At 62.4% G+C, this 25,828-nt stretch overlaps 3 protein-coding genes and 1 long non-coding RNA gene across 12 annotated transcripts in view; 3 read left to right on the top strand and 1 right to left on the bottom strand.

The window, feature by feature from the left end:
• The first annotated feature begins 355 nt into the window (after nucleotides 1–355).
• On the top strand, nucleotides 356–7,806 carry LOC129130400 (inositol 1,4,5-triphosphate receptor associated 2-like). 5 transcript variants are annotated; one of them, XR_013185162.1, is made up of 15 exons: nucleotides 356–1,803; nucleotides 1,882–2,027; nucleotides 2,819–2,865; nucleotides 3,256–3,332; nucleotides 3,455–3,518; nucleotides 3,811–3,886; nucleotides 4,128–4,155; nucleotides 4,768–4,908; nucleotides 5,003–5,134; nucleotides 5,414–5,561; nucleotides 5,982–6,034; nucleotides 6,564–6,614; nucleotides 6,750–6,828; nucleotides 6,907–7,020; nucleotides 7,334–7,471. XR_013185162.1 is itself a non-coding variant. In XM_077190502.1 (15 exons), exons 2-15 carry the CDS (start codon nucleotides 1,903–1,905, stop codon nucleotides 7,491–7,493), a joined length of 1,299 nt encoding a protein of 432 aa, XP_077046617.1. In that variant the 5' UTR covers nucleotides 356–1,803; nucleotides 1,882–1,902; the 3' UTR covers nucleotides 7,494–7,806. The 5 variants fall into 5 exon arrangements, 4 of the variants coding, with proteins under 4 accessions (XP_077046617.1, XP_077046620.1, XP_077046619.1 ...); XM_077190502.1 differs by having other exon boundaries at nucleotides 6,746–6,828; nucleotides 7,334–7,806; XM_077190505.1 differs by having other exon boundaries at nucleotides 6,907–7,450.
• A 145-nt stretch (nucleotides 7,807–7,951) lies between these two features.
• On the top strand, nucleotides 7,952–21,670 carry MICAL1 (microtubule associated monooxygenase, calponin and LIM domain containing 1). 3 transcript variants are annotated; one of them, XM_054648674.2, is made up of 26 exons: nucleotides 7,952–8,485; nucleotides 12,565–12,773; nucleotides 12,851–13,129; nucleotides 13,903–14,110; nucleotides 14,193–14,300; nucleotides 14,449–14,547; nucleotides 14,624–14,779; nucleotides 14,965–15,065; nucleotides 15,323–15,580; nucleotides 15,998–16,113; nucleotides 16,196–16,322; nucleotides 16,588–16,666; nucleotides 17,070–17,220; nucleotides 17,293–17,480; nucleotides 17,565–17,671; nucleotides 17,754–17,804; nucleotides 17,891–17,968; nucleotides 18,302–18,476; nucleotides 18,572–18,654; nucleotides 18,765–19,227; nucleotides 19,345–19,439; nucleotides 19,581–19,679; nucleotides 19,804–19,897; nucleotides 19,975–20,074; nucleotides 20,172–20,245; nucleotides 20,349–21,670. In XM_054648674.2, the coding sequence occupies exons 3-26, from the start codon at nucleotides 12,869–12,871 to the stop codon at nucleotides 20,477–20,479; spliced, it is 3,402 nt and encodes a 1,133-aa protein (XP_054504649.2). In that variant the 5' UTR covers nucleotides 7,952–8,485; nucleotides 12,565–12,773; nucleotides 12,851–12,868; the 3' UTR covers nucleotides 20,480–21,670. The 3 variants fall into 3 exon arrangements, with proteins under 3 accessions (XP_054504649.2, XP_077046613.1, XP_077046614.1); XM_077190498.1 differs by lacking the exon at nucleotides 7,952–8,485 and adding an exon at nucleotides 8,980–9,135; XM_077190499.1 differs by lacking the exons at nucleotides 7,952–8,485; nucleotides 17,891–17,968 and adding an exon at nucleotides 8,980–9,135.
• SMPD2 (sphingomyelin phosphodiesterase 2) overlaps nucleotides 21,481–25,828 on the bottom strand; it is a 4,606-nt gene continuing 258 nt past the window's right edge. The window contains exons 1-11 of one of the 3 annotated variants that reach the window (XM_077190500.1): nucleotides 25,293–25,509; nucleotides 24,807–24,909; nucleotides 24,267–24,363; nucleotides 24,104–24,180; nucleotides 23,744–23,837; nucleotides 23,565–23,654; nucleotides 23,161–23,243; nucleotides 22,831–22,963; nucleotides 22,655–22,759; nucleotides 22,421–22,577; nucleotides 21,481–22,208 (exon numbers count right to left, since the gene is read on the bottom strand). In XM_077190500.1, coding sequence (XP_077046615.1) covers nucleotides 21,865–22,208; nucleotides 22,421–22,577; nucleotides 22,655–22,759; nucleotides 22,831–22,963; nucleotides 23,161–23,243; nucleotides 23,565–23,654; nucleotides 23,744–23,837; nucleotides 24,104–24,180; nucleotides 24,267–24,363; nucleotides 24,807–24,909; nucleotides 25,293–25,509 — 1,500 coding nt within the window. In that variant the 3' untranslated portion in view covers nucleotides 21,481–21,864. Of the gene's footprint in view, nucleotides 22,209–22,420; nucleotides 22,578–22,654; nucleotides 22,760–22,830; nucleotides 22,964–23,160; nucleotides 23,244–23,564; nucleotides 23,655–23,743; nucleotides 23,838–24,103; nucleotides 24,181–24,266; nucleotides 24,364–24,806; nucleotides 24,999–25,292; nucleotides 25,510–25,828 lie in introns of those variants that run through there. The other 2 variants (XM_077190501.1, XM_054648676.2) reach the window with 2 other exon arrangements.
• The window catches only part of LOC129130300 (uncharacterized), a 1,882-nt gene continuing 1,539 nt past the window's right edge, over nucleotides 25,486–25,828 (top strand). The window contains exon 1 of the long non-coding RNA XR_008535529.2: nucleotides 25,486–25,625. This is a non-coding gene — a long non-coding RNA (uncharacterized LOC129130300). The remainder of the gene's footprint in view (nucleotides 25,626–25,828) is intronic.

Below are 25,828 nucleotides of genomic sequence, written 5' to 3'. Positions count from 1 at the left end.
CGGTTTGTAACCCCTGGGGCCGCTCTCCCTCTGGCAGGTGGGGCAGAGCCTGGGCACAGCCTGCCCGGGCACTGGGAGATGCTGTTTGCAGGGCTGGAGGGGTCTGCAGCCCCCGAGGGGTCCCTGGGCATGGGGTGGAAGGGTGGAAGCTCCCTGCTGAAGGTGGAGCCCGAGCCGCTGTAAGCTCATTAGGGGAAGAAAGCGGCTTTAGGGGATGGGATGGATCTGAGCAAAGGGGTCGGGGCACTGGGGGGATGGTGGGGCTGCTGAGAGGGGCAGGAGGGCCGGGGGTCCTGGGCAGCATCACCGAACCAGGAGCTGCAGGGGCTCCTCATCAGCCATCCCGGTTTATTCTGGTGCTGGGTCCCCATGAAAGCACGGGGGGATCCCCATCTGTCCTGGCTGCCAGGGAGATGCTGAGGCTCAGCTCTGCTGGCACAGCGTCACAGGAGGGATCAGTGCTGGTCTTGCCCAGCTCTGTCACCTCCCAGAGCGGGTGCGGGACCTGGCAGAGCTTTCCTGGCCACCTGCAGCCCCCGCTGCCCGCCCCGGCCGGCGCGGGGAGCTCCCAGGCGCTCTCATGCATCTCCTTTAAAGGCCTTCTCTCCTCGGGCTCGGCCCCGGCAGCTCCGAGCGCCGCAGATGCGGCTGCTCTGCCCCGCGGGGAGCCCCGGCCGGGCCGATGGGGACCCGACAGGGCTGAGTGCCGGCTCCGAGCCGGGTGCCAGCATCTGCCTCCGGCTGCTCGGGAGGAGCTCAGGCAGGTAATGATGTCCCGGGGAGCGTTCGGCGTCGCCGAGCTGAGGGAAAGCCCGCTCTGGCATCTCAGGGGGTTCCCGGTGCTAAAGCAGCCCCGTGTCTCGTATCTTTGCCATCTGGAACGCAAAGATAAGGAGCGAGTGCCTGCTCGTATCTTTTCCATCTGGAACACAAAGATAAGGAGCGGCTGCTCCTGCAGTCTGCGAGGCTGTGGGGGAGCAGCAGCCGGCAGGGGCTGCCGCAGCTGTGATGGATTGAGCGCTTTGCAGCAGGGACCGGCCCTCCAGAGCGCTCTGGTGCTCGCCGCTGGGATGAGTTTGGGTGATCCCGGCCGGCTGGAGGCCCTGAGCCCCTGGGTGGAGTTATCAGAGATAATTCCCCCTGTATAGGTGTGAAACGGGCTGGCTCTCAAAGGCACCAAGTGCTGCTTTTTACACCTTCATCAGAGCTGGGCGGGCACCGGGAGCTGGGTGAGGCTGAGCTTGGCCGAGGCTTTGGACAGGCACTTCAAGCAGTCCCTGCTCTCTGTCCCCCTAGATTTCTCCTGCTTCCCTGTCCTGGACAAAAAATTCTCCTTCTGTCCTAAATCTGCACGGCCGTGGGCACCGGGACAGTCCCTTCACACTGGGCTGGGAGAGGGACTTTGTGAACTTTCTGCATCCTTCTCTAACTCTTTAAACATTGTAAAACAGCTTAAATGGGTTCTCCAAGCTCCCTAATATTTGGAAATCGTTTATATCTGTCTCTCGGGGAGCTCAGGGGCTGTCATGTCTGCAGCCTGGTGAGCAGGGGGTTGCTGCAAATCCACCTCTCCCCAAGAAGCTGACCCACACCACCAGCCCAAAATGAGGATTGTCCTGGGGGAAGGAAATGGGGGTGGCAAGCAGGGAAGCCCACCCTCTTGTACTGAATTGAATTTCTCCTTTTCCTCGCTCCTTGCCCGCCCAAATCCCTCCAGCCCCCTCCCGAATCCCAGCGGGCCTCCCCACCTCTTTTCCCACAGATGCCTCCACGCTAAGCAGAGGAGCTCGGAGCTCCTGCTGGGTGAGAAAACGCTTTAAAAATACAACATTTAGAGGCGTTCTCCATCTGCGCGCGGCTAATGCGGGTCTCTCGCCATAGGTGAGCTGCTCCTGGAGCCAGATGAAGCCGCTCGGAGGGAGCTCGCCGGGACAGGGGGAGGAGGAGGAGGCGCAGGGACCGGCCCAGGGGCGCCGGCGGCGGCAGCGGCACCGGGCGAGCTGCCGGCCCAGCCCCTCACCGCGCAGGTACGTGCACTAAAAGCTCCCCCAGAGGTTCTTGAAACGCTGGCAAGGATGGGACAGCGATGGCAGCGCCAGGCAAAGGGCACTGAGCATCCCTGTGGCACGGTGACCCCTTCTCCTGCTCTCAGGCTCGCCAGGAGGAGAGGGAGAAGCTCTGCTGCAGCCCTTCCCAGAGCCAGGGGGAAAAGTTTGGGGGTTCAAACCCTCTCCTGGTTGGGTTCAAACCCTCTCCCAGTTGTGTGCTGGGCTCCAGAGGGCTCTGTGCACAGCAGCCCCTGTGACCTGCCCTCCCTGGTGGCCTCCAGCATCAGTGAGCAGGGATGCTGCAGAGCTGCCAGACCTCCTGGCACTCAGGGCAGGGTTTTGGGGTGATAAACCTGTCCCCAGTGCGCTTTTAGGGGTGCCTGCCATCCCCATGGGGTGCTGTGAGGTGGTGCCTGCCCGGGCTCTGGCTGTGTTGTGGTGCTGGAAGGGGCCGGCTCGCAGCGAGGTCCCCTTGGCAGCCGGAGCAAAAAAAAAAAAAAAAAAGAAAAAAGCAAAAGCTGAGGCAAAGGACGGCAGTGGCTGTTGGTGACTCATTGCTGGCTGGAAACGGCCCCGGCGAGTCCTCTCTGGGGCTCTGCGGCGGCGGCAGGAGCGGAGAGGCGGCTCGGGGACGGAGCAGGCTTTGGAGGATGCTCGGGAAGGAGCCAGGTCCGGAGCAGCCCCAGGAGGGAGCAGGGGGAGCGTGGGGGATGGGATGCTGCCGATGCTTCCTGAGTTTCCTCAGGGTTTAGCCGGGATTCCCTCCACAGGGAGCAGCAGGCAGAGCTGTCCGGGCTCCCCGCGTCTCCGGATGAAGGTAAGGGCAGCCCAGACGGGGATGGGGTCACAAGGGTGGGTTTTCCACCCTCCCTCCCTCCCTGAGCAGCAGGAGGGTTCCCCTGGCCTGGCAGCACCTGCCTGCAACCCCTTCCAGCCCTAGGACCCCATCCCCATCCCCTGGATTTGCCTCACCAGCTGTACCCCACCCTCTGCACTGGATCCATTGCCCTCCTCCCCCTGCCCTGGCCCAGTTTAGCTCCAGCTCCCTGAATCCCAGAGACATTTTGGGGGGTACCTGCCAGCTGATGTCCCTTGGGAGCCTGCAGGCTGCAGAAGTGGCAGTGGCAGTTTTGGGGGTCTGTCCTGAAGTGGTGTCAGGCTGGGAGGGGTCCCTGCTGCCCAGCTCCCAGCACCTTTCTGTCCCCAGGCAGGATGAGCAGTCCCCAGGGACAGCCAGGTGGGGATCTGGCCAGGAGTGAGCAGAGCGTGGAGCAAAGCAGCGAGGTGAGAGGGAGGGGAGGGTGACAGCTGGGCACAAACCCTGCCTGGTTCCTCGGGCTGGCCCCCAGCCCCTCTGTGCAGCACCTGGGGGAGGTTTGCCCCAGCAGCACCTTTGTGCCTCTCAGGAGCCAGGCAGGGCCGTGCAGGAGCAGGCTGTGCACCCTGGGGACACTGACAGCACTAAAGAAGGTGGGTGAGTCCCCATGCCACATCCCAGCTGGGTGCCCTTAGGGGAAGGTTTGAAGTAGCTGGGGAGGAGCATGGGAACGTGTTCTGATGGGGGTCATCTCCCCTGGTGGGGACATGGGCAAGGGGAGACTGGCCTGGGAGGAGCCAAAGCCCCCCTGATGCTGGGGAAGGATTGGGGTGGTCCCAAAACATGGGCAGCACCTCCAGCTAGGACAGGAGGGCAGAGGAAGGAGGGAAGGCCCAGGGAAAGCCCTCATGTGTGGTTTCCTGTGGCCCCACTGCCTTCCTGCAGATGCAGAAACCCTGGAGGAGCCTCTGCTGAGCCTCCCCAGTGAGCTCTCAGTGCTGGACAGGCTTGGCTTGCACAGGTAAGACCAGGGAGCACCTGCATCCCCCTGGGGGCTACAGGGCAGGGGGGTCCCAGGGCACAGCAGGGCTCAGAGATTGGACTTCCCTCCTTTTGCATTGCACGAGGGTTGCTGTCCACACAATGGGCACTTGGCTTCCCACTTCTGGTGGTGGCTGGCAGCCCTGGGAGCAGGGCAAGGGCATTTTCAGCATGCAGCCCCCATGATGCCCCCATTCCTGACAGTAATTCTCTTTCTGCAGGGTGGCTCTGACCGAGCAGGATCTGGAGGTGAGGGCTGCTGGGGGCTGTGGGGACACAAGGACGGGGACACCGTGCTGGCTCACAGTGCCACGGCTGTGCCCTGCTCCTTCAGGCACCGCAGGGCCCTGGCAGCCACCATCCAAACCCTTTCCCAGAGATGCTTTTGGCATTTGGAGGCAGCTGCATTTCCATGAGCGTGTCCTCTGCGTGCCCAGCAATCCCACAAAGTGCTCTGCAGCTGCTGAAGGGCGCCCTTGGCCGGGGAGGCGGCGGGAGCCTCGCTAATAAAAATCATTTCCCTGCAAGTGCCAGGGCTGAGTCAGGCTCAGCCACCAGCCAGGACCCAGCCAGGGGAGGGCTGGGGCTGGCGTCTGCCCGCCTGTGCTCTTGCCAGGAGGGCTCAGGGTTTCATTATCAGCTGCCTGGAGGACGTTATCAGCTGTATCTCCCTGGGCTGGCATCTCGGGGGTCTGTCCCCAGCTTGCAGCAGCTCAAGGGTGCTGGGGCAAGGCAAGTGCTAACGATCTTCAGCACTGCCCTGATGGTGGCACGCTGGGAGGTCTGTCTGTGCCTTCGGGGCAGCAGCACATGGCCCTGGTGGCTTTTCTTCTGCCCCTCTGTGCCCCTCTCACCCCACAGGCAGCCTTTGCCCACCTGGCCCTGGCTTTTCGCTGTGATGTGTTCACCCTGCAGCAACGGGTGCAGGTGGAGAAACGGGCACGGGATGCAGCAGAGGAAAACATCCAGGAGGAGCTGGGGCAGTGCCGGGCTGCCCTGGAGGTAGGTGGGCACCAGGGCAGGGGGCTGGGATCACCCAGCCCCAAAGGGGTTTGGACAACTCCAGCTCCAGCAGCTCCACCCTTTCCCCCCACAGAGGCTGGGCCGATCCTGTGCCAGTGCAGGCTGCAAGGAGACACTGGAGCAGCTGCAGCACAACCTGGCCGTGCTGGCAGCAGCTGTGGAGAGGGCAACCAGTGCTGCAGAGAAGCTGGGGGCTGTACACCAGGTGTGTCCACAGCCTAGTGTGGCAGTGATGGAGGTGCTCCAGATGGGCTTGGGGATGATGAAGCCTCATCCCTGGGCTTGCTGGGGTTTGTCCTTCCTCCTCACAGTGCTGGCCTTGACCTCACGTTTGTGCTTAGCAGGGTGCAAGGGATCCATCCACCCACCCCTGGGAGCGGGAAGGGGATGCAGCTGCACTCCCTGGGGGGAGGCACAGGGAGGGACTGGCAGAGCTGGCTCCTGAGACTTAGGGGCCCTGATCCCCCATCCTGCCTGGCTGCAGGAGGCCCGGATGAGCCGGGCAGCAGAGGTGATGGTGCAGCACGTGGAGAACCTGAAGCGGCACCACCTGCGGGAGCACGCGGAGCTGGAGGAGATGAAGCGCCTGATCCAGCAGAACTCCCGCAACCGGCAGCTGGCAGAGAGCCAGGGTGAGGTGGGCTCTGCCCCCGGGGCTGGGCAGGGCTGGCACACAGCAGCCCCCTCCCTCTGGGGGCCATTGTGACCCTGCACCGCAGAGCCAGGGCTGGTGCGAGCTGAGGAGTGGCTGAGGGGAGCAGCTGATGGGGCAGTGAGGGGAACAGCTGGTGACAGTTGTGAGGGGACAGTGGGACAGCAGATCAATGTGGCAGCAGGTGCAGAGAGCCATAACCCAGCTGGGAATGCAGGGCAGGGGGGACCCATGCACAAAAAGGACTCTGTTCTCTCTGTGCCACTGTGTCCCCTGCCTGGGGCACCACCTGTGCCAGGCACAGAGCACACGGCCAGGACAGCTTTGTGTCTGTCTGTCTGTGCATCAGCCCCATCCTTGTGTTGAGGGATGATGTAAGGCAGCTTCTCTTTGCTCTCAGATGATGTGGAGCCACGGCTGAGGCCTCACCCCCTGAAGAGGAGTTTCCAGCAGGTAACTGGTCCCAGTTCAGGAGTCTTGGAGCCACTGCCTGCCCTCCCTCAACTGGCTGTCCCCACACACCCCCTTGTCCCCAAACAATGTCACTGCAGCCAGCTGCTTGCTGCAGGGAAGATCTGCTGGGATGAAGCAGAATGCAGGGGCAGCTTCAGGGAACTGTTGGTAGACAGACAGGATGCCCAGCAAGCTGAGGGCTGCCTGTGCAAGAGATCTTAGGCAGATCCTTTTCCATTGCAGGGTCACAGGCTTGGCTCTTCTTTAGCACCACCTTGAATCCAGCACTGATCCCCCCATAGCTCCAGAGGTAGGGGAGGGGGTCAGGCAGCCCCACCAGGGCAGCTTGCAGCACTAATGACAGGCACAAACCTCTTGGCTTTGACCTTCCCTGGCTTTCCAGCTTCCCCTCAGCTCCAGGGGGAGCTGGCAGTGTCCTGTGGTGTCCCTTACCCGTGCTGGGGAGGTGATGGGGAAGGAGGAGGTGAGAAGCAGCCACAGATAGCTCACCCCCACCCCTCTGTTTTAGGGGTCTGCTCGCCGCAGGGTCAGCATCGCTGTCATCCCCAAGCAGCTCCTGGTAAGGACGTGTTGGGTGGGGACAGCCAGAGGCTGTGCCCCCAGCCTGGGTGCCACTGGGGCTCTGTGTCCCCAGCCTGGGTGCCACTGGGGCTCTGTGTCCCCACTGATGCTCCCGCCTTGTGTGCCCAGCCAGGTGCCAGCCCTGAGAGCCGAGCAGCCCCAGCAGGTGACCCGGAGCCAGAGGGGGCCCAGCGCTGGCCCAGCACCCCCAGGTGACTGCGCTGGGTGGCACCAGCTGATCCAGCTGTCCCCATGTGGCACAGCACTGACCCTGTCCTCTCCCTCCCCAGGAGTGAGCTGGAGCCACAGGGCCAGGACAGCGCCGTGACTGGGAAGCTGGTGGCAGAGGCAGAGGGCAGAGGATCCAGCACAGGGAGTGAGGAGCCAGAGCAGCTTGGGCCAACGTGAGCAGCACCTGGGTGTGCCCAGCATCCCCCACAGCTGCTGGCCTCTCTGTGGTCCCCGGGTGGCCAGCACTTGGGCAGGGGCTGGGGGGTTTAGTGGTGGAAAGCTGGGATGTTGTTTGGCTGCCTCAGCTCAGCCCCACCGGGGCTCAGGTTTGCCCATGCCCTCCTCAGGCTTGTTCACTTGGGCTTGTAAAAGGTTTGCCAGGGGGTTTGGGACTGAGTTAAACATCCTCCTTGTGCCCAGATGGGGTGGAGGTGGGATTTGCTCTCCCTCATGGATGACAAGTGTCCCTGCTCACCTTCTCCCCAGGTCCAAGGGGGCTGCAGCGGAGCTCTGGCGTCCATGGCTCTTCCTCCCACAGCACTACTGGGTTTTCTTCTGGCTGCTTCTGCTGAGCATCGCCTTCCTCCTCCTCGTCCGTGTCCTGGAGCTGCAGAGGCTGCAGCCTGCAGCATCACCCAAGGCCTAGCTGGACCAGGGAGGGGGAGCTGAGAGCCATCTCTGCTCCTTCCCCACATCCTAAAACACCAAACCCCTAGAATAATAAAATGGGAGGAAAAATGGGGGAATTGTAATGGCGGAGCAGGGGCTAGGATTTCAGGTAGGAGCTGTGGTAGGATCTTAGGTATGGTTGGCACCTCCATGTAACCACGAAGGGTTCAGGGAGCTGCAGCAGCTCTCACTGATGCTATGAGTTGCCTGTTCTTGGCACCTCCATGTAGCCATGAAGGGTTCAGGGAGCTGCAGCAGCTCTCACTGATGCTATGAGTTGCCTGTTCTCAGCACACCAAGGGCTGCAGGTGTGCTCCCACTCATCCCCTGCGCTGGGGACAGCCCGGTTTGCTTTAGAGCCCCATCCCTCGGTGCCACCGCGTGCCCTCAGCCCCTGCTGTAATTCCCATCTAACGCTCCTTTGCTGCTGCCGGAGGGACAGTGCTGGGCAGGAAGGCGCAGGTCAGCGATCAGCGGCGCCACGAAGGGCTCACAAACAGAGGGAGCTGTTTCCGACCGCTCGCTTTGACACACGCGCCGCGTTTCCGTGTCCGCCCCAGCCTCCCACGGGTGGGTTCCACGGCACCCGGACCCAGCGGCTTTGCGGGGACCAGCACAGCCCGGCCGAGCTGCCATGGTGGGGGTTCAGCTCCAGCGTCCCCAGGGAGGGGCTGCAGAGGGGAGGGAGGCATGGAGGTGCTGGCTGCTCGCCCTGCTGGCTGTAGCCGCCGGCAGTGCCACGGGTGACTCAGGGTGACCGACGTGACCCACGCCCCTCTCCCCGTGTCCTTGAGTCACCGGCACAGCCTCGTGGCGAGCTGTCCCCGTGCGTCACAGCCCCCCTGGCCGGGACACCCGTCCCGGCGCACCGCAAATGTCCGGCAGCACCCCGAGGACAACAGGAAGCCCAAAAAGCACCGGCCAGCAGCGAGCTTCGGTGACCCCGGGGGTTCCCCCGCCCGCCCCAAGGTACCTTCACCCCACTGGGGCCATTCCCACTCGGGAAACGCAATCCCAGAAGTTTCCACGCCAGCTGTGGTGGTCCGGAGCTGGCGCTGGATGGGTCCCCCCCAACCCCGCCCCGATCCTCCGGTGTCCCCAGCACCCTCCGGTGTCCCCAGCACCCTCTGGTGTCCCCAGCACCCTCCTGGCCGGGGGAGCAGCACAGCAGCACGGTGGGAAGGGGGTGAAGCGGTTTGCCTTCATCACCCGAGTCTTTTTGCTTGCTCGGCGAAAAGTCTGGTTTCTCACCCTAAAATACAAAAAAACCTCAGCTGGGGTTGCGCTGTGCCGCTCGTCCCGCTGCTCCAAACCTCCCGGAGCCGCATCTGCAGCGGCACAAAGAGGGGGGACCCGGGGCCGCCCCTCCCCGGCACCGCCCGGCCCGGGTCCCCCCGGCCGCGGGGGAGGGAGGGTCGGGCCGGCGAGGGGAGGGGAGGGGAGGGGAAGGCCGAGGAGGGGAGGGCAAAGGAGAGGAGGGCCGGGCCGGGCCGGCCGGCAGCTGCTGCTCGCAGAGCCAGCGCTCGTTTCCTGCTCGCTATCGCCCGGCTGCGCCCAGCTCCGGTCCCTCCCCACGCCCCGGGCCGTGCCTCAGTTTCCCCCCGCGAGGGGCTGCGGAGGTGAGTGGAGGGTGAGGATGGGCAGAGCATCCCTCCCTGGGCGTGGGGAGGTCGGGGCTCTGCTGCTCCCCGTGTCCCCCCGCTCGGTGCCGGCATCCCGAGCTCCGGTCCCCTCCGCCCGCCCCGCTGCGAGCATCGCTGCTGGCAAAACCGAGCGGCGATTCTGCCGTGCTGGGGAGGGCTGAGCCCCCCGAACCCGTGTCCTGCTCGTCCCCGGGACGCTCCGTGGCAAGGTAGCGCTTTTTCTCCGGCTGACCCCTCCCCGCAGCCTCTCCCGGCGGCAGCGGCGTCCCCCCTGCTCCATCCTCGCTGCTTTTCCCCTCCAGCCGCTGAGCTGTGCTGCCCTCGGGACAAAGGGGAAAGAGAGCATTCCCTGCTCCTCCTCCTCCTCCACCGGTGATGAGTAGGGTGGGGAAGAGCTTTGCTAAGATCCAGGAGGGATGCCCTGTGCATCATCACGGAGATGTGCTTTGGGGTGGAGGAGAAGTACGAAGAGGAAAATGATGTGTGGGGTGTGAAACCTGGCCGTGAGCAGACTTCCTCTTTTTACCAAAACTCAGCTGCAAGAGGCAGGTCCTTCTGTGGGCTGGTGCTGGGCAGGGGAACAGGCTGAGCAGCACAAATAGGGGGGCACATTTGCTTCTCCCCAAGAGTTATCTGTGCCCAGGGCTGTGGTGTGTGGATCCCTGGCAAAACTTAATGCAGGTTTGTCCCCTCTCCTCAGCCCTTCTCCCCACAGTTCCATGCTGGGGCCTTGCAAAGCTGGGGTGTGCTCATGCACCCAAATCCCTGCCTCACACCAGAGGAGCTGACAGGGATTTTTTTCCCTCCCTCCCTCCCTCTGAGGATTAAAACCCACCCAAATCAAGGCAAGGGTGGTCTCCCTGCCCAGTCCCACACCTGGGGTATTTCTCCTGAGCGCAGTAATGTTTGTAAGAGCTTCAAGTGCCTTCACCCCTCCCTGACATCCTCCCAGCTCAGCTGGTGGTTGAAAGCAAGGGCTTTGGCCAAGCTCTTGGGTGGTCACAAGAACCCTCCATCCTGCCCCTGGCCTTTCACTGGAGGGGCTCTCCTGGGGTCCAGCCCAGCTCAGCAGCCTGGGCTGTGGTGTCCAGGCTGGATCCCAGACCTGGGACAGCCCTGTCTGTGCTGGGAGCCTGGATCCCAAACTTGGGACAGCCCATCCATGCTGGGACCTGCATCCCAAACCCAGGACAGCCCATCCATGCTGGGACCTGGATCCCAGACCTGGGACAGCCCTGTCTGTGCTGGGAGCCTGGATCCCAAACTTGGGACAGCCCATCCATGCTGGGACCTGCATCCCAAACCCAGGAGAGCCCATCCATGCTGGGACCTGAATCCCAAACCCAGGACAGCCCATCCATGCTGGGACCTGAATCCCAAACCCAGGACAGCCCATCCATGCTGGGACCTGGATCCCAAACCCAGGACAGCCCCTCCACACTGGGAGCCAGCGCAGCAGCAGCAGCAGCAGCGAGGCAATCTGCTGAAAACCCTCCCAGCTTTCATCAGCTCTGGAGCTGTGTCCTTTCCCACCCTATTTCCATGTGCCTGGGAGCCACGTGAGCTCCCAAGCAGCTTCCCCCACCCTCTCCCAAGAGGCTGCTTCTCCTGGGAGGGCCGGAGGGAGACCCTGACCCGCAAGGCGGGATGGGTGTCCCCGCTCCAGGGGTGCTCCCCATGTCTCAGAGCCGGCTGATGTCCCCACAGACATTTCTGCAGCCAACAAAGCTGACATGAGATGAGTCAGGCTGGCTGCAACCCCCCCTCCTCCCTCCTGCTTGCAGGAACAGCATGAAGGGAAGAAATGCAAGAGGCTTTGATGGAAGGAGCAGAGCACAGGCTGTGCCCTCCTCCCCTGCCGCTGGCCTTTGTGGGCTGGAAGCTGGGGTTTTGTATCAAGCCTGCAGGAACTGAGCTTTCCTAGGAGTTTCTGACCTTGCTCGCAGTTGTCCAGGGGGTTTGAGTGTGCCAGAGTGCTGGCAGGATAATCCCTTCTGTAGGAAACTGTGTAACACAAGGCTTGTTGTTCTGCCTCCCCTGAGCCTCCCTGCCAAGGCGTAGGGGCTGCAAAGCTTTCCCAGGCAGCACGCTGCCCCTGGCACCATGGCCAGCGGGAATCAAGGCCGGGATGGGCATTTTCCAGAGCCAGGGGCTGCTGGGGCTGGAGCAGATGCTCCCTGGGGCTGCTGTGTGGTGACCTGGGCAGGTGCCAGTGCAGGGACTTGAGCTGCTGGAGGACAATCCATCTGCACGGGGCACGGCTGCCGTGGCACACGGAGGGGTGAGAACACTGCAGACTCTCTGGGGAGGTCTCAGCGCTGCCTCAGTTTCCCCAGGCTCATCCTGTCTGACTAGCAGCGCCCAGGGGAAGAGCAGAAATCTGTCCTCAGGTCTCACAGGCCTGTCAGGAATGCATGGGCCATGTGCTCTGTCCCCACTCTGGTGTGTGCCAGCCCCTGCTGTGCCCCAGCGGGTGCCTTCCTGTCTGCCCAGGAAGGAAGGGGTTAACATGCCCGGATTTCCTGAGTGCGGTGCTGGAAGGGAAGGTGACCTGCAGAAGTGAATGCAGGGAGGGTGACCTGCAGAACTGCTTTGCAAGGCACGTTCTGGCTGTCGGGAAAGTCCTGAGTGAGGCTGAACCAGAAATCCAGCTAGAATTCGGCCTTTCCGGACAAAATTTAAGCGCTGAAGTAACTCCTTTCTCCTGCGGGCTGCCTAATTTATTCACGACATCCTTGTCCCACTGCAGGGCTGGCCCCGGGCGCTGCCACGTGCCCACGATAGCGCTCAGGGGCGAGAGGGCAAAGAGCTGCGGTTCAAAGGTGGAAGCTCCGCGTCCTCCCGAGCTTTTCCTGCAGATTCTCCTTGGCAGCACCGTGTCCGTGCTGGGCTGGGGGAGCCCTTCACAGCCCTGGGGCTTGGCCACGGTGGCTGGAAAAGGCAAAATTTTGTTTTGGTCTTGGGTTGGCAAGAAAAAGGGCAGAGGATGGTGCTCAGGGCAGTGCTGGGAGTGGAGAGAGATGCAAGGACTGGTACCCTGGGAGATGCCAGGGGGCTTTAGGAGGCTTAGTGGGAATGAGCTGCATCCCTCCTCCCACAGCTTCTGTGGCGTGATGGTGCTGCTTGTAGGGTAATTTGACTTTTATTTGATTTCCTCACCGGTGCTTCCTCTGTGCTCATCTGCTTCCACCCTCTCCAGGAGTGCTGGAAGGGCAGGTGGGGGAAAAGGTCACCCCATTCCAGCTCCAGCCCCAGGGCTGGTCCTGCTGGTTTCTGCAGCAGCTGTGTGGCTGATTCCTAAAGCCAGGAGCTCCCTCCCATCCCCCTGTGGTGAAGGCAAGGCTGTGGAGGAAGGAAGTGATATCTTTGCTCCAAAACAACTCCCTCTGCTCTTGGCTCTTGCAGGTATCCACTGCATGGAGGAAGCCACTCACTGCAGCCCCAGCCTGCCCCATCCCCTGCCCTGAGGCCACCGTGGCAGGGTGACACCGTGGCACTCTGGGAACAGTGGCAGGGTGACAGTTCCATCCCTGCTGTCACAAAGTGCCAGTTTTGACAGTGCCATCACCGCCCAACAGCACCTGCAGCTGGGAATCCTGGCTCTGAGACACCAGGTCTGGTATGGGATGTGTTTGGGGGTGGGGATCCAGGAGGGTCCCCTCCCTGCTGACCTCTGCTGTCCCTCTGCCAGGCCTCTGGGTGACACGGGATGAGTGTGCCAGCCGAGGAGCCGGGCAACCCTGCCCATGCCATCTTTGAGAGGTTCCTGCATGCCGGGCAGTGCCAGGAGGTGCTGGGCTCCTTCCTGGAGCTGTGCCAGCAGCTGGGCCTGCAGGGCACTGGGCTGCAGCTCTACCACGGCCTCAAGGCTGCCCTCAACTACTGGAATGCCAAGGCCCTGTGGAGCAAGCTGGATAAGAAAGCTGGGCACAAGGACTATGACCAGGGCACAGCCTGTGCTGGCACCAAGGCAAGCGGGATGTGGGATGAGGGGTTTGGGTCTCTCCGTGCCCTGTGTCCTTGTCTTGGGTGAGAACATCCCCTGGGACACTCTGGCTCTCATCCCAGGAGGATGCAGGATGTGCCAGGCGGGAGGTTGATGGAGTTTAATGGGACAGGATGTCAATTAGCACTGCCAGCTCCCCATGGCATGGTGCCACCTCAGTGCCACCCAGCCAGCAGCGTCCTTCCGCCTCCCAGCTGCCTCTTGCTGGGGACATCCCATGGCAGGGCTGAGGGGACTGACAAGCCCTTTTGGGAGATAGGAGCATTCCAAGTAGGATGTCCCCTTGGGGATATAACCCTAACCCTGTCCCACAGATGATGGCTCATTGCTGTGCCCCATTGTCCCAGCCCTGTGTAGAAGCTCTCAGGAGACCAAACCCAGTCAGAGCTGCACAGACCTGCACCAGACCTGCACCTTATCTCACCCAGTGCTTTAATTGCTGCCGTTGCCCTGGGTGAAGGCAAGGTCCAGGGGGTGGGGGGCACCCCACTTTGCAGGGAGAATCAGGGGAATATTGAGGAGGGCCAGATCCTGACCCAGCAGGTGGGGAGGTGCTGCCTTTGGGAGTGCTGGGGGGTTCACCCACACCCTGATTTGGGGCTGCCCACCCCCCTCACTGGCTGTGCCAGGGTTCATTCACACCCTGGTTTGGGGGTTCACCCACACCCTGTTTTGGGGGTTCACCCACACCCTGATTTGCGTTGCCCACCCCTCACTGGCCGTGCCGTGCCCTGCAGTGCCTGGTGGTGGGTGCTGGTCCCTGCGGGCTGCGGGCAGCCATCGAGCTGGCTCTGCTGGGAGCCCGGGTGGTGCTGCTGGAGAAACGAGATTCCTTCTCCCGCAACAACGTCCTGCACCTCTGGCCCTTCACCATCCACGACCTGCGCGCCCTGGGCGCCAAGAAGTTCTACGGGCGCTTCTGCACGGGCACGCTGGACCACATCAGTGAGTTTTGGGGGCACCAGGCTGGATGTGGGGAGTCCCAGTAGTCAGGGGTGCAGCCCTGAGAGCCTCTCTCCCCTCCCAGGTATCCGGCAGCTGCAGCTGATCCTGCTGAAGGTGGCTTTGCTGCTGGGGGTGGAGGTGCACATCAATGTGAGGTTTGAGAGCCTTGTTCCCCCCAGGGGAAAGGCAGGTACGTGACTCTGCAGGGTGGGTGGCGTTCCTGGGGACAAGGACAGGGCTGTGGGTGGCCACTCTGAGCCCCCCAATGGCTCTGCTATCTCTGAAATGAGATGCAGCCCTTTCCCTGTGGACATTGATGACCACTCTTGTCCCTGCAGGTGGCTGGCAGGCCGTGCTGCAGCCCAGCTCCTCTCCCCTCACCCACTACGAGTTCGACGTCCTCATCTCAGCTGGAGGCGGCAAATTTGTCCCTGAAGGTGACCACGGGTGTCCCTGCAGCCCCAGGAGCAATGTGGGGGCTGCATGGGGGCTCACACCTCTGCCCTCCTGCAGGGTTCAAGAGGAAGGAGACGCGTGGGAAGTTGGCCATTGGCATCACCACCAACTTCATCAACCGCCACAGCCGGGCCGAGGTGGAGGTGGCTGAGATCAGCGGCGTGGCCCGAATCTACAACCAGAAGTTCTTCCAGAACCTCTACAACAAAACGGGTCAGTGGTCCCATGGTCCCAACCCCTACATGTGGGGTGTTGGGGGCTCCTGCCCCCTCCTGAGGGAGCTGGAGGCTCTGCCCCAGGATGTCCCCAGTAATGGGGTGCAGTAATGGGACATTTGGTGTCTGAGCCCAGTGCTGGGACACCCCATGGCCCTGGCTCAGCCCCTTTCCTATCACCAGGCATTGACCTGGAAAACATCGTGTACTACAAGGATGACACTCACTATTTCGTCATGACGGCCAAGAAGCAGAGCCTGCTCACAAAGGGGGTCATCCTCCAGGTGAGAAGGGCAGGATCTGGCCCTGGCATCTCACAGCAGTGGGCAGCTTGAAAGTGGGATGCAAATTGTGGATACTAGTTTGACTGCACACCCTTGGGGTGGTAAGGGCTGCAGCAGCTGTTGCCTGTGCCACAGGAAAAATCCTTCCAGGATACTGAGAGTGCAGTGGCACAGCTGCACCCTAGAGCTGGGTGCTGCCAGGCTGGGGGACAAACATCACCTCCCACATCCCACTCAGCTTCACCCCATCCCCGCAGGACAAAGCGGACATCGAGAGCCTCCTGGCCCCAGACAATGTGAACCGGGATGCCCTCCTTAGCTATGCCAAAGAAGCTGCCAACTTCTCCACCAACTACTGCCTGCCCGAACTGGAGTTTGCCCTCAACCACCGGGACCTGCCGGACGTTGACATGTTCGACTTCACGTGCATGACGCGCTCGGAGAACGCGGCGCTGGTGCGGGAGCACAACGGGAGCCGTGTGCTCCTGGGGCTGGTGGGCGACTGCCTGGTGGAGGTGAGAGCTTCCCCTGCAGCACCCCTCGTGCCCCCATTTCCCTCTTCTTGCAAGATGCATTGGTTGCAATGTATTTCCCCTCCCTAAGTGCCTCTCATCCCAGTTGCCCAGTGCACTCCATCCTTGGGCAGGCTGCCATCAGTGGCATGTTTTGGGAAGGTTATCCCCTTCTCCATCCCCAGAGAAGATCTGGGGTTGGTTCAGGATGGCGGAGCAGCCCAGCCCCTCCCCAGTGCTGCTGTGCTGGCTGGGGAGCAGATGGCCACCCCTCCTGTCCGTGCGCGTCCTGCCGCCTCTCCCTCTTTCATCCCTGGCCAAGCCTGGCAGCTCCCAGCTCCTCCCAGCTGCCCGGACCAGCCATGCAACTCCAGTTCCATGGAGCTGTTCCATGTTCCAGCTCTGCCTTCCCCTTTGCAGCCCTTCTGGCCGCTGGGCACCGGCGTGGCCAGGGGCTTCCTCGCCGCCTTCGACGCGGCGTGGATGGTGCGGCGCTGGGCGGCTGGGACACCCCCTCTGGAGGTGCTGGCCGAGAGGTGAGTGTCCCCATCCCTCTGGGCTGGCCCTGGAGCACGTGAGGATAGCAGCAGTGATGCCAGCCCTGTCCCTTGCACCCAGGGAGAGCATCTACCAGCGCCTTTCACAGACATCCCCGGACAACACCCACAAGAACGTCAGTCAGTACAGCATCGACCCGGCCACGCGCTACCCCAACATCAACCTGCAGGCCATCAAAGCCAGCCAGGTACCTGGCCAGGTCCTGCCATGGGACAGCCAGCCAGCCCAGCCTCCCTGGCTGTCAGGGTGACACCAATTTACCCAGTACCCTGTCCCCAAAGGGTGTGAGGCTGAAGCTATTAGCCCACAGGACACTGGATGCATTGTGGAAGGTGGAGGGTTCTGGAGGGTTTGGGGGGGGATGTCCAGGTGTCCCCCTTGCCTGGGCCACTCCCTGCATGGTGTCATTGGTTCTGGATGGGTGGTGACCCACCACATGTCCCCATTGGCAGGTCAGGGACCTCTACCTGGTGGGCATGGTGGAGGTGGACCACCATGGGAAGAGGAAGAGCGACAACCGGCTCAGCACCGGTAGGAGCAGCCAGTCCTGCCCCATCCCTCCCAGCAGCCCATGCCCAAGTGGCCCCTGCCCTGATTTTCCTCCCCATCCTTGTTTCTTGCACCCTGGCCTGTGTCCAGCAGGCTGTCCTGGTGACACCAGTGACACCAATGGTTTCTATCCCCTCTGCCTGTGGCCCACGTGGGGACCCTGCTGCCTTCTGGGGAGGAGGCTGTGCCCCTCCAGGCTGCACAGATGCTGAGCCATGAAATATTGACAGATGCTTTCCCAACATAGTCACTGAGACTTGTGGGGAGGGTTTTGGGGGGACAGGGCGTGTCTCAGGTTGCTCCCATGGGATCCCTTTCCTCTTAAAGCATGGAGTCTGAGGCTGGAGGTGGACTGGGGGGGTGTCCCCTGTCTCTGCCTCCCCAGTGGCCCCTGGAGCTGTCTGTGAAGAGCTGCTGAGCTGGTGCCAGGCCAGCACAGCTGGATACCCTGGCGTGGCCGTGACCAACTTCAGCACCTCCTGGACCAGTGGCTTGGCCCTCTGTGCCCTCATCCACCGCTTCCGCCCCGACCTGGTGTGAGTGCCTGGAGCCCCCAGAACCCTCCACCCTGCACAGCCCACCCTGATGGCAGCCATGTCTCCCCACAGGGACTTTGACTCCGTGGACCCCCAGGATGCCATTCAGACCCACCAGATGTTGCTGGACATAGCAGAGCAGGAGCTGGGCATCCAGCCTGTCCTCTCCAGCGCTGAGATGGCCACCTTGACAGAGCCTGACTGCCTGGACCTCATCACCTACCTCAGCCACTTCTATCAAATTTTTGGGACCTCTCCAGGTGCGAGGTTTTGGGGGGATTTGTCCCATCCTGAGCTGCACTGGGGCTGGCTGGGTCCCACCAAAATGACCATGTCCTGTTCAGAGGTGGAGGTCAGCAAGAAGCCACTGTCTCCCCCTGGCACACGAGGGGCCATCCTCTTCCTCAGCAAGCTGCAGAAGAGCCGGAACCTGGCACACAAACGTAGCCAGGTGAGGAACCCCCACCCAGACCCTCCTGGCACACCACAACCCTGCCACACTCCCCACCCTTACCACCCCCTTGGATCTGCAGGATGGTGCCCAGAAGGACAGCGAGGCCAAGAGGAGCCGCAGGGACGCTGAGGTGGGGCTGCCCCAGGGGGGCTCTGCTGGGTGCAGCTGTCCTGGGGGGAGAGTGGGGGGCTGACCCTGCCCTTGGGTCACTTGTAGCTGGACACGGGGCTGGATGGAGACACTCCGGACAGTGCCCACGAGCTGCCACAAGCCACCGGGATGGACCCAGGGCAGGTTGGTCCTTGTGTCCCCTTGGGATGGAGGCTCCAGCTCAGGGCAGGGGGGCACCGGGAGGGCACCAGTGGCTGGCAGGGCCAAGCCAAGGGCTGGCACCAGAGCTGCACAAGAGAACGCCCACGGGTTCCCAGCTCCTCCCTGCCTGTTTCCTGACCCAACTGGTTTTCCGGAGCCAAGGCTTGCCGCTCCCTCAGCCATCCCAGCACCCAGACCCGGCGCTGAGAGAGGGGCAAAGCCCTGCCCCGTGCCCCCATGGCTGCTGGCACGGCCACGGGGCAGGGTGGGTGCCAGGCCCCCGGTGCCAGCCCCGCCTGTCCTGTCCCCCCGCAGCCCCCGAGGGACAGGACAGGGGAGAACAGCGACGCCTGCTACTTCTGCGGGCGCCGTGTGTACATCGTGGAGCGGGCCAGCGCCGAGGGACGCTTCTTCCACCGCGGCTGCTTCCAGTGCCGGCGCTGCGGGGCCACCCTGCGCCTGGGCGACTACGCCTTCGACGAGGAGGATGGTGAGACAGCTCCCGGGGAGAGGGAATGCTTGGGGAGCGGCTTCTCCACCTCGCAGGTCCTCACATGAGGTCGCCCCCTACCCCCTCCCCACCAGGTAATTTTTACTGCTCGCTGCACTACCCCAATCCAGCCAGCATGGACCTGCCCCGGGATGAGGCTTCGGCGCTGCCTGATGGGGTAAATCACCCTAAATCCCTGGAGGTGATGGAGGAAAGGCAGAATGTTGAGGGGGGTGGTTGGGTGTGGCCCCTATGCTGCATCGTCCCTCTGCTCTGGCTCTGCTGCAGGATGCTGATGCTGCTGCCCACGCACCCTCAGATGCTGGAAGGTCGTGTGTGTCCCCCATGGAGTGGGCACCCAGCCCACTGCAGCCCACTCCAGCAGCCCCACAGGCCGGGGAAGAGCCTGGGGACGTTGAGGGCACTGCAGATGTTGGTGACATGGAGGAGCAGGAGCCGCTGGCACAGCCTGGGGAGGATGTGAGGGAAGAGCAGGTTCCCAGAGCGGAGCCCCAAGGAGCAGCAGAGGAGGGTGAGGAGACTGGGGGCAGGAGGAAGATCATCCTTACACCACTGGAGAAGCTCAGTCTGTCCACGCTGAACCTCACCAGTGAAGCAGAACCCGACCCTCCACTGAAGCCAGCTCGTCTGAGGCTCCCAGCAGCACCCGAGGCCCTCCCTGCCCTGCGGCAGGGACAAGGCGCCTGGAAGGAGGAGGAGGAGGAGGAGGAGAAAATTGACATGGAGAAAGGTAGGTGGTACAAACTGGAGTCTCCAGAAGAGCAGAGCTCTCAATCCCTGCAGGACCCTGCTGTGTCCCACATCTTGCTCATGAGGAACCAGCCTGAAACAGCTTTTTCTTGGGCAGATTTGGAGGACAGTGACAGCGAGGAGGGGGAGGAAGAGGAGGAGGAGGAGAAAGAGGAGGAGGAGGGCACAGGCCTTGGCATCATGAAAGAGTTGGTGAGGATTTCCCCCAAGTGATGGTAGCTGGGGCTCTTGCTCCTCTCACAGAGGCATCAGGACTGGCTCAGCTGTGGCTCCAAGGCAGGAGGTGCCTGGTGCAGGCACTGAGCCCCTGCCTGTGCCACCATCCTTTCACAGTACCCAGACCCCAGGGAAGAGGAGAAATTCCCCACCTGGAAGCGCACCTTGGCCCGCCGGACCAGGGAATCCCAGATGAAGAGGTTCTGCAGAGCCCAGGTAACCCCGCAGGAGACAGCCACATCCCCAGTGTGGCACTGCACCCTGTCCCCTCCATCCTGCTGCTGGTGGCCACATGCTGGCAGGTGCTGGCCTGCAGGTGAGTGCTGCCCTTCCCTTACAGGCCATCCAGAGGCGGCTGGAGGAGATCGAGGTGACGTTCCGGGAACTGGAGCAGCAGGGCACCAAGCTGGAGAAGTTACTCCGGGATGAGAATGGTAAAGCCAGGGTGGACAGAGCACTGTGACCCTGCAGGGGGGGTCTGCACCCTGCTGACCATGCCCCTGTCCTGCAGACAGCCTGGCTGACCAGCAGACACAGTGGACAAACCAGCTGCTGTACCTGGTGCAGAAGAAGAACAATCTGATGAGCGAGGAGTCGGACCTCATGATCGCGTGAGGCTTGGGGGACGCTCCCTGGTGGGTGTGGGGGCTCACCTCACCCCAATCCCCTGCAAATTCAGTACCCAGCACACCCTTTTCCTCCCCACAGGGTGCAGGAACTGAAGCTGGAGGAGCAGCAGTGCCAGCTTGACGAGAAGCTCCGGAGCTACATGAACAAGGAGGGTGAGTGCCAGCCCGTGCCAGGGAGAGCATCCCTTTGACAGTGCAGGGAGCAGGTCAGGGCTTGTGGCCTTCCCAGCTCTACTCTGGCCCCCTGCACCCACAGATGCCCTGAAGACACCTGAGGATGAGAAGGCTGAGCAGGAGATCCTGAAGCAGCTGGTGGAGGTGGTGAACAAGCGGAACATCCTCATCCAGCTGCAGGAGGAGAAGCGGCTCAGTGAGCTCCGGGCTTGACCTGCACGGCCCCCGGGCCACCAGTCCTCCCTGGGGACCAGCAGAGTGTGTGTGAGTGAGTCCTGGGCTGAGCACCACCCTGAGCTACCTCTGGAGGTGGCCATGCCCCTGGTGCCAGCAGCTGCCACAGCAATTCCAGCTCCCTGCTTGCCAAAGTCTGTCATGGAGGGGCCAGACCCGCTGGTGGATGCCCACGTGAGGAGACACCAAGAAGCACTCAGCCTTGGCAGGCTGAGAGGGTGCTCCTGTGCATGGCTGGAGTGCCTTTGCCTTGTGCTGGCTGGAAAACTCACAGGGGACTGCAAAAGGGGGCTGTGGTGGCTCCCAGCAGCAAGGAGGCGATGGCCACCAGAGACAGATGCCATATGTGCAGGGGCACCTTCAGGAATGGTCCTTTAAAGCCACCCTGGGACATCCTTCCCAGCTGAGGGCATCCATCCCAGTCTGGACTGCCCATCTCAAGGGATGTCTGCCTGTACAAGCTGGGGCCAGTGACAGACTGGGCTGCTCCAGCTGCTCTGCACCACTGCTTTTGGATGCCACGTCCACGCTGCCCCCAGCTGCTGCAGGAAACCAAGGTCAGAACTCTACTGTGAGCCCCTTGGGCCGGGGAAGGGCTTTTTGTCCTGGAATTCCTATGGGAATTGTGCTCAGGGCCAACACTTAACACCGAGGACAAGGGACACCAGTGGCTGTGCCCTCCTTGCCCCTTTGGGATTTCTTCTGCTTGGCAATGCCACACTGGCCTTTGCACAGACCCCAGATGCCCCTGCAGTCCCTGGCTGTTGCCTCTGTGGGCAAATGGTGCTCATGGCAGCCCAGATGTGTTGGGATGGGGGGTCCCAGTTGTAGCTTCCTCTCTTAGCAAGACCACCCTGTGCTCAGCCCTCATGCTGCCATTTCCCTCAGCACCTCCTCCAGCCCTCCCTGTGTTTGTACCAGCCCTACAATCCTGCTGCAACCCCCCTCCCTTCAAATAAAGCCCCCCCTGATCAAAGTGCCAAAGGTTAAAATATTGCCTTTATTTTCCATCAGTTAGGACTGGTTGCCAGAACAGCCACCAGTGTAAACTTTGAGGCCACCCCAGGCAAGGGCACCCTCAGTGTCTCAAGCCTTCCAGCCAGGCCAGTGGGTCCCTCCATGTACAAAATAGTGTGTTTAAAAAGACAGCAATAAAAATCTGCCTCCATTGTGGTTCTCACAGGGGTCAATGCAATAAATCTACCCCAAAAACCTTAATTTCCCCCAGAGGCAGCTGCCAAACCTGCACTACTGCATTGGCTGCAGTGCTGCTGGCCTAAGACCCGAAGTCAGCTAAAAACAAGGATGAAAAAGGGGACATAGTGTGGCCAAGGGGGACATTGTGGGACACCCAGAGCCCCAGCTCAGCCTTCACTGGGACGCTCCTGCAGGGCCCTCAGCACCATCCACATCTGGTCCTCGGTGCCGTGCAGCATCTTCACCTCCATGGTGTGAAACAGGTGGAGACCGGTGGCGAGGACGAGGACGCCGAGGGCGAGGAAGGCCAGCAGGCAGAAGGAGAGCTTGGGGAAGGGCTGCTCTGCGCCCAGCCCAGCCAGAGTGGCCAGGGCAGCTGCAGCCTGGAGCAGCAGCAGCAGCAGGGCCAGCACAGCCATCCTGCCCGAGGAGTAGCGCTGCCGCCGCGCCGCCTGCAGCCCCGCGCCCACCTCTGCCCGTGCCTCTGTCACCACATCTGCCAGGGCTGGGTCTGTGGGGACAGGGCCATCAGCAGGGTGCGACCCCCATATACCATCCCTATGTCCTCCCCATATCCTTCTCCCCATCCCCACCGCTCTGCAGCCCTCCACCAGCAGCACCACATGGGGAAACGTCCCCAAAGAGCTCCATCCAACCCCACCAGTCCATCCACCAGCCCCTGCCCAGCACAGAGTGGATGCTGGCAGCAGCCCCTCGACTTACCAGCTGTGCCAAGGGTGGCACCTGCCGGCTGCCCCTGCCTCTGGATGTGCAGTGTTGCCATCACAGCTTCATGGTCGGAGAAGGGGATGTCCACGCCTGGGGCTCGGCCCGTGGTGGTCTTCAGCTCTTCACACTTCACCGTGAAGCTGGAGATGGCCTGGGTGAGGGGACAAGGGGGTCACAGCAGTGCCTCACCCCCAGCACTCACAGCTGGTGGGCAGACACCCCCGTTACCTTGTAGAGGATGTAGTCAATGCGGATGCCCAGCGGGAAGGGCAGCAGCTCTGACTTGTCAGTGAAGCAGTTGTCAGGGACAAGGGTGCAGCCGTTCTTACAGCCCTGAGACAGAAGCCTGGGTGAGTTGGGGGCTCTTGGTGTGCCCTGGGACCCCACTGAGCCCCTCAGCTCACCTCAAAGTGCATGGCCTCAGCAAAGGCATCCTGCAGCCCCGTCCAGCCACGCAGCAGCCGGATGCCCACATCTTCAGGGTGCATGTTCAGGTCCCCTCCCAGCAGCACCACATCTGCTGCCTTTGAGGTGTGTCTGTGGGGACAAAGGTGGCTGTCCTTCCCTGCCCTGCCTGGCACCCCACTGGAGTGACTGGGACCTGCCCAGTGCTCCTCCACCTTATTCCTGACTGGCACTGGTGCAATGGGAGCTCTCTGCAGTGCAAGCCCTGGGAGCAGGGGTGACCTACACATGTCCTGGGGGCCTGCAGGGGACACCCCCCAGCTGCTCACCTGATGAACTGTGCCAGCTCCCAGGCCTGCACCAGGCGGTGGGGCAGGTAGGCGTCCTTGTCCCGGCAGTACTCGGCGTGCAGCTGGAGAGAGAGGGAAAGCAAAGGGGCTCTGACTCCTGCCCTGCTCCCTGCAAACCCACCCAACCCCTCCAAACAGTCCCTGCCAACACCTCTGTCTTTGTTTCACCCCCACTGGGGAGAGCCTGGGATGCTCACCTCAGTGCACAACCAGGTTATAGATCCCTGCCCCCTGCCCTGAGCAATATTTTATTAAATCCGTGCATAGAACAGGGCAGAGGGTTGACAGCAGGGTTAGAGCAGGGGAACAGTAAAACAGGGGTATGGCCACTCATTCCCCTCCTCCCCAGAACTGGGAATTGGATTCTTCCCTGGGCTGCTCACATGGGTGACGTAGACATTGAAGATGATCCCTGAGATCTTCATAACAACGAGACCGACGGACTTGCCGCAGAACCAGTCCCCGTGCTGGAGCTGCCCAAGGGGAGGAAGGGCAGGTCAGGGCTACTGAGGCTCTGTGGGGATGGACACCATGGTGCCACGTGCCCCCCAACCCCACCTACCATGTAGGGGTACCCGTTCAGTGAGTACTGGTAGAGGAGCATGTCCAGGATGGGGAACCTGGAGAAGACGCAGAGGCCGCTGCCGATCACCCCACTGTGGGAGGGAGGAAGCACAGTGAGGAGATGGGGTTCCCAAAACCTCTGCCTTGCCCTAACCCTGGGCCAGGAGGACTCCCTGGGTGCCTGGATCCATGTGTGCTCCCGTGAGCACCCCACTGCCCAGGCATGGGGTCTCTCACAATGACAGAGGTGACCTAAAGGACCTGCAGCAGTCCCTGCAAGTGGCAAACCCCGAGGACATGGCACAGCCCTGGCACTGCCCCACAGACAGCCCCGGGGGGCTGAGCTTGCCCTTCTCACCTGCGGAAGTAATGGGAGAAGGGATAACAGCCTGCTAGCTTCACCTTCAGCTCACTGTAGTCCTGCTCGCTCCACACCTGGAGGACAGAGGGACAGGCTGAGGACAGTCATGGCCATCTCCCAGGCTGGGAGGGGGTGCATCCAGCTCACAAACTGGCCTCACCTCCTGCAGCAGCACCAGGTCAAAGGCCTCCTGGCGCAGCGTGTCCCCGATGAGCCGGACGCGCTGCTGCCGCCGCTTGCTCAGGTAGCGGATGGCCCTGCCACAGAGGGGTGACAGTCAAAGCCTGGTGGGGACAGGGCCATGGGGCTCTTGGGGACCATTGTGACCCGAAAGGAGGGAGAGAAACAGGGCTCCAGTACCAGCAGAAGCAGAATGCACATGGGAAAGATGGGAAGGGGAAAGGGCCATGCGAGGACAGGGGGACAAGATGCAGGGAGGCTGTTTGGGGACAGCTTCTCCTGCCTGCAGAATTGAGGCAGCTCATCCTTGCTTGGGGTGCAAATGGGGGATTTTTCTGGGGCTAACAAGCACGGAAGGGACAGGAGGCAATACCCAGCCAAGCACCTCATGACCCTCTGGGGCGGGGAGTGTGCTGTGAGCCCAAAATGAAGGGGCCATGAAGGTGACCCCAAGGTGGGACCCTCCCTCAGTGTGGTGCCCCCATCTCCCCCCACACAGCCTGGCGAAGTCTGGACTCACCAGCAGTTGAGGTTGAAGATCCGGAGGCGCAGGGTGGGCTCCCCCTCCATGGCTTGTTGGGGCTCTGTGGGGGTCAGCAGGCAGTGCCAGGCAGAGGGGGCACCTGCGGGGAGCGGGTAGGAGTGGCAGCCCCCAGGAGCCAGTGCAGGCTGCAGGACAGAGCCAGGGAGCCAGGCTGGGAAGGCGGAAGGGCTGAGGCAGGGCAAAGGCCAGGAAGGAAGGAAAAGTGCTGAGGGTGCTCCAGGCCTTTCGCCTCCTTTCCTGCACACAAGGACCACCCCGAACCCTAAACTGCCCCCGTACAGGGATCCATGTACCCAAACCACCCATGTCACCCCACACCCAGCGGTTGGGGACACCAGTGGGCCAGGGATGGGCTACAGGGCTCAACCCCTCTGCCTGTCAGCGAGTTGTGCTGCAGGATGGGCTTGCATCCTGGTTTCAAAGCGGAGCTGCGAGGCACGGCCATGGGACACCGTCACACACCTCCCCACTCGGGAAGCCCACGGATCCTTTTCGGGACCCCAAACCCCGGCGGAGGCAGCAGCTCCGGAGCAGCCCCAGCTCTCCGCCAGCTCCGCTTCCCCCCTGCCTGATCCCGTGCGATTGTCCCAGTTTCCGGTTTAGAAGCTAAAAAGAGCAGCCCCGGAGCTCCAGGATGCCGGTGAGAGCAGCCAGGCTCTGCCTGCCCCGGCGGGATCATCCCGTTCCTGAGCCGCTCTAATTAACGCCGGCGGCTTCCACCGGGCCTGAGCCCCCAGGGGCGCTCCCCGTTCCCCGCGGGATGCGGCGGGGACGGGAGCGGGACAGCGGCAACAGGTGGAGCGGGGAAACGGGAGAGCGGGAGCGGGGAAACGGGAGAGCGAGGAAAGGGGAAAGAGGGGACAGGAGGATAGGAGCGGGGGAGCGGAACAGGAGGAGCGGAGCCGCAGGACGAGCGGGGGCGGCAGCGGGGTAACCGGAGGAGCGGAGCAACGGGAGGTCCGGGACTGCAGGAGCAGCGGGGCCGGGAGCGGAGCAAC

Source organism: Agelaius phoeniceus, chromosome 25 (genome assembly GCF_051311805.1).
Source record: "Agelaius phoeniceus isolate bAgePho1 chromosome 25, bAgePho1.hap1, whole genome shotgun sequence".
Lineage (NCBI taxonomy): Eukaryota > Metazoa > Chordata > Aves > Passeriformes > Icteridae > Agelaius > Agelaius phoeniceus.
The sequence above is the reverse complement of the archived record's forward strand: the minus strand, read 5'-3'. Positions and strand labels throughout refer to the sequence as shown.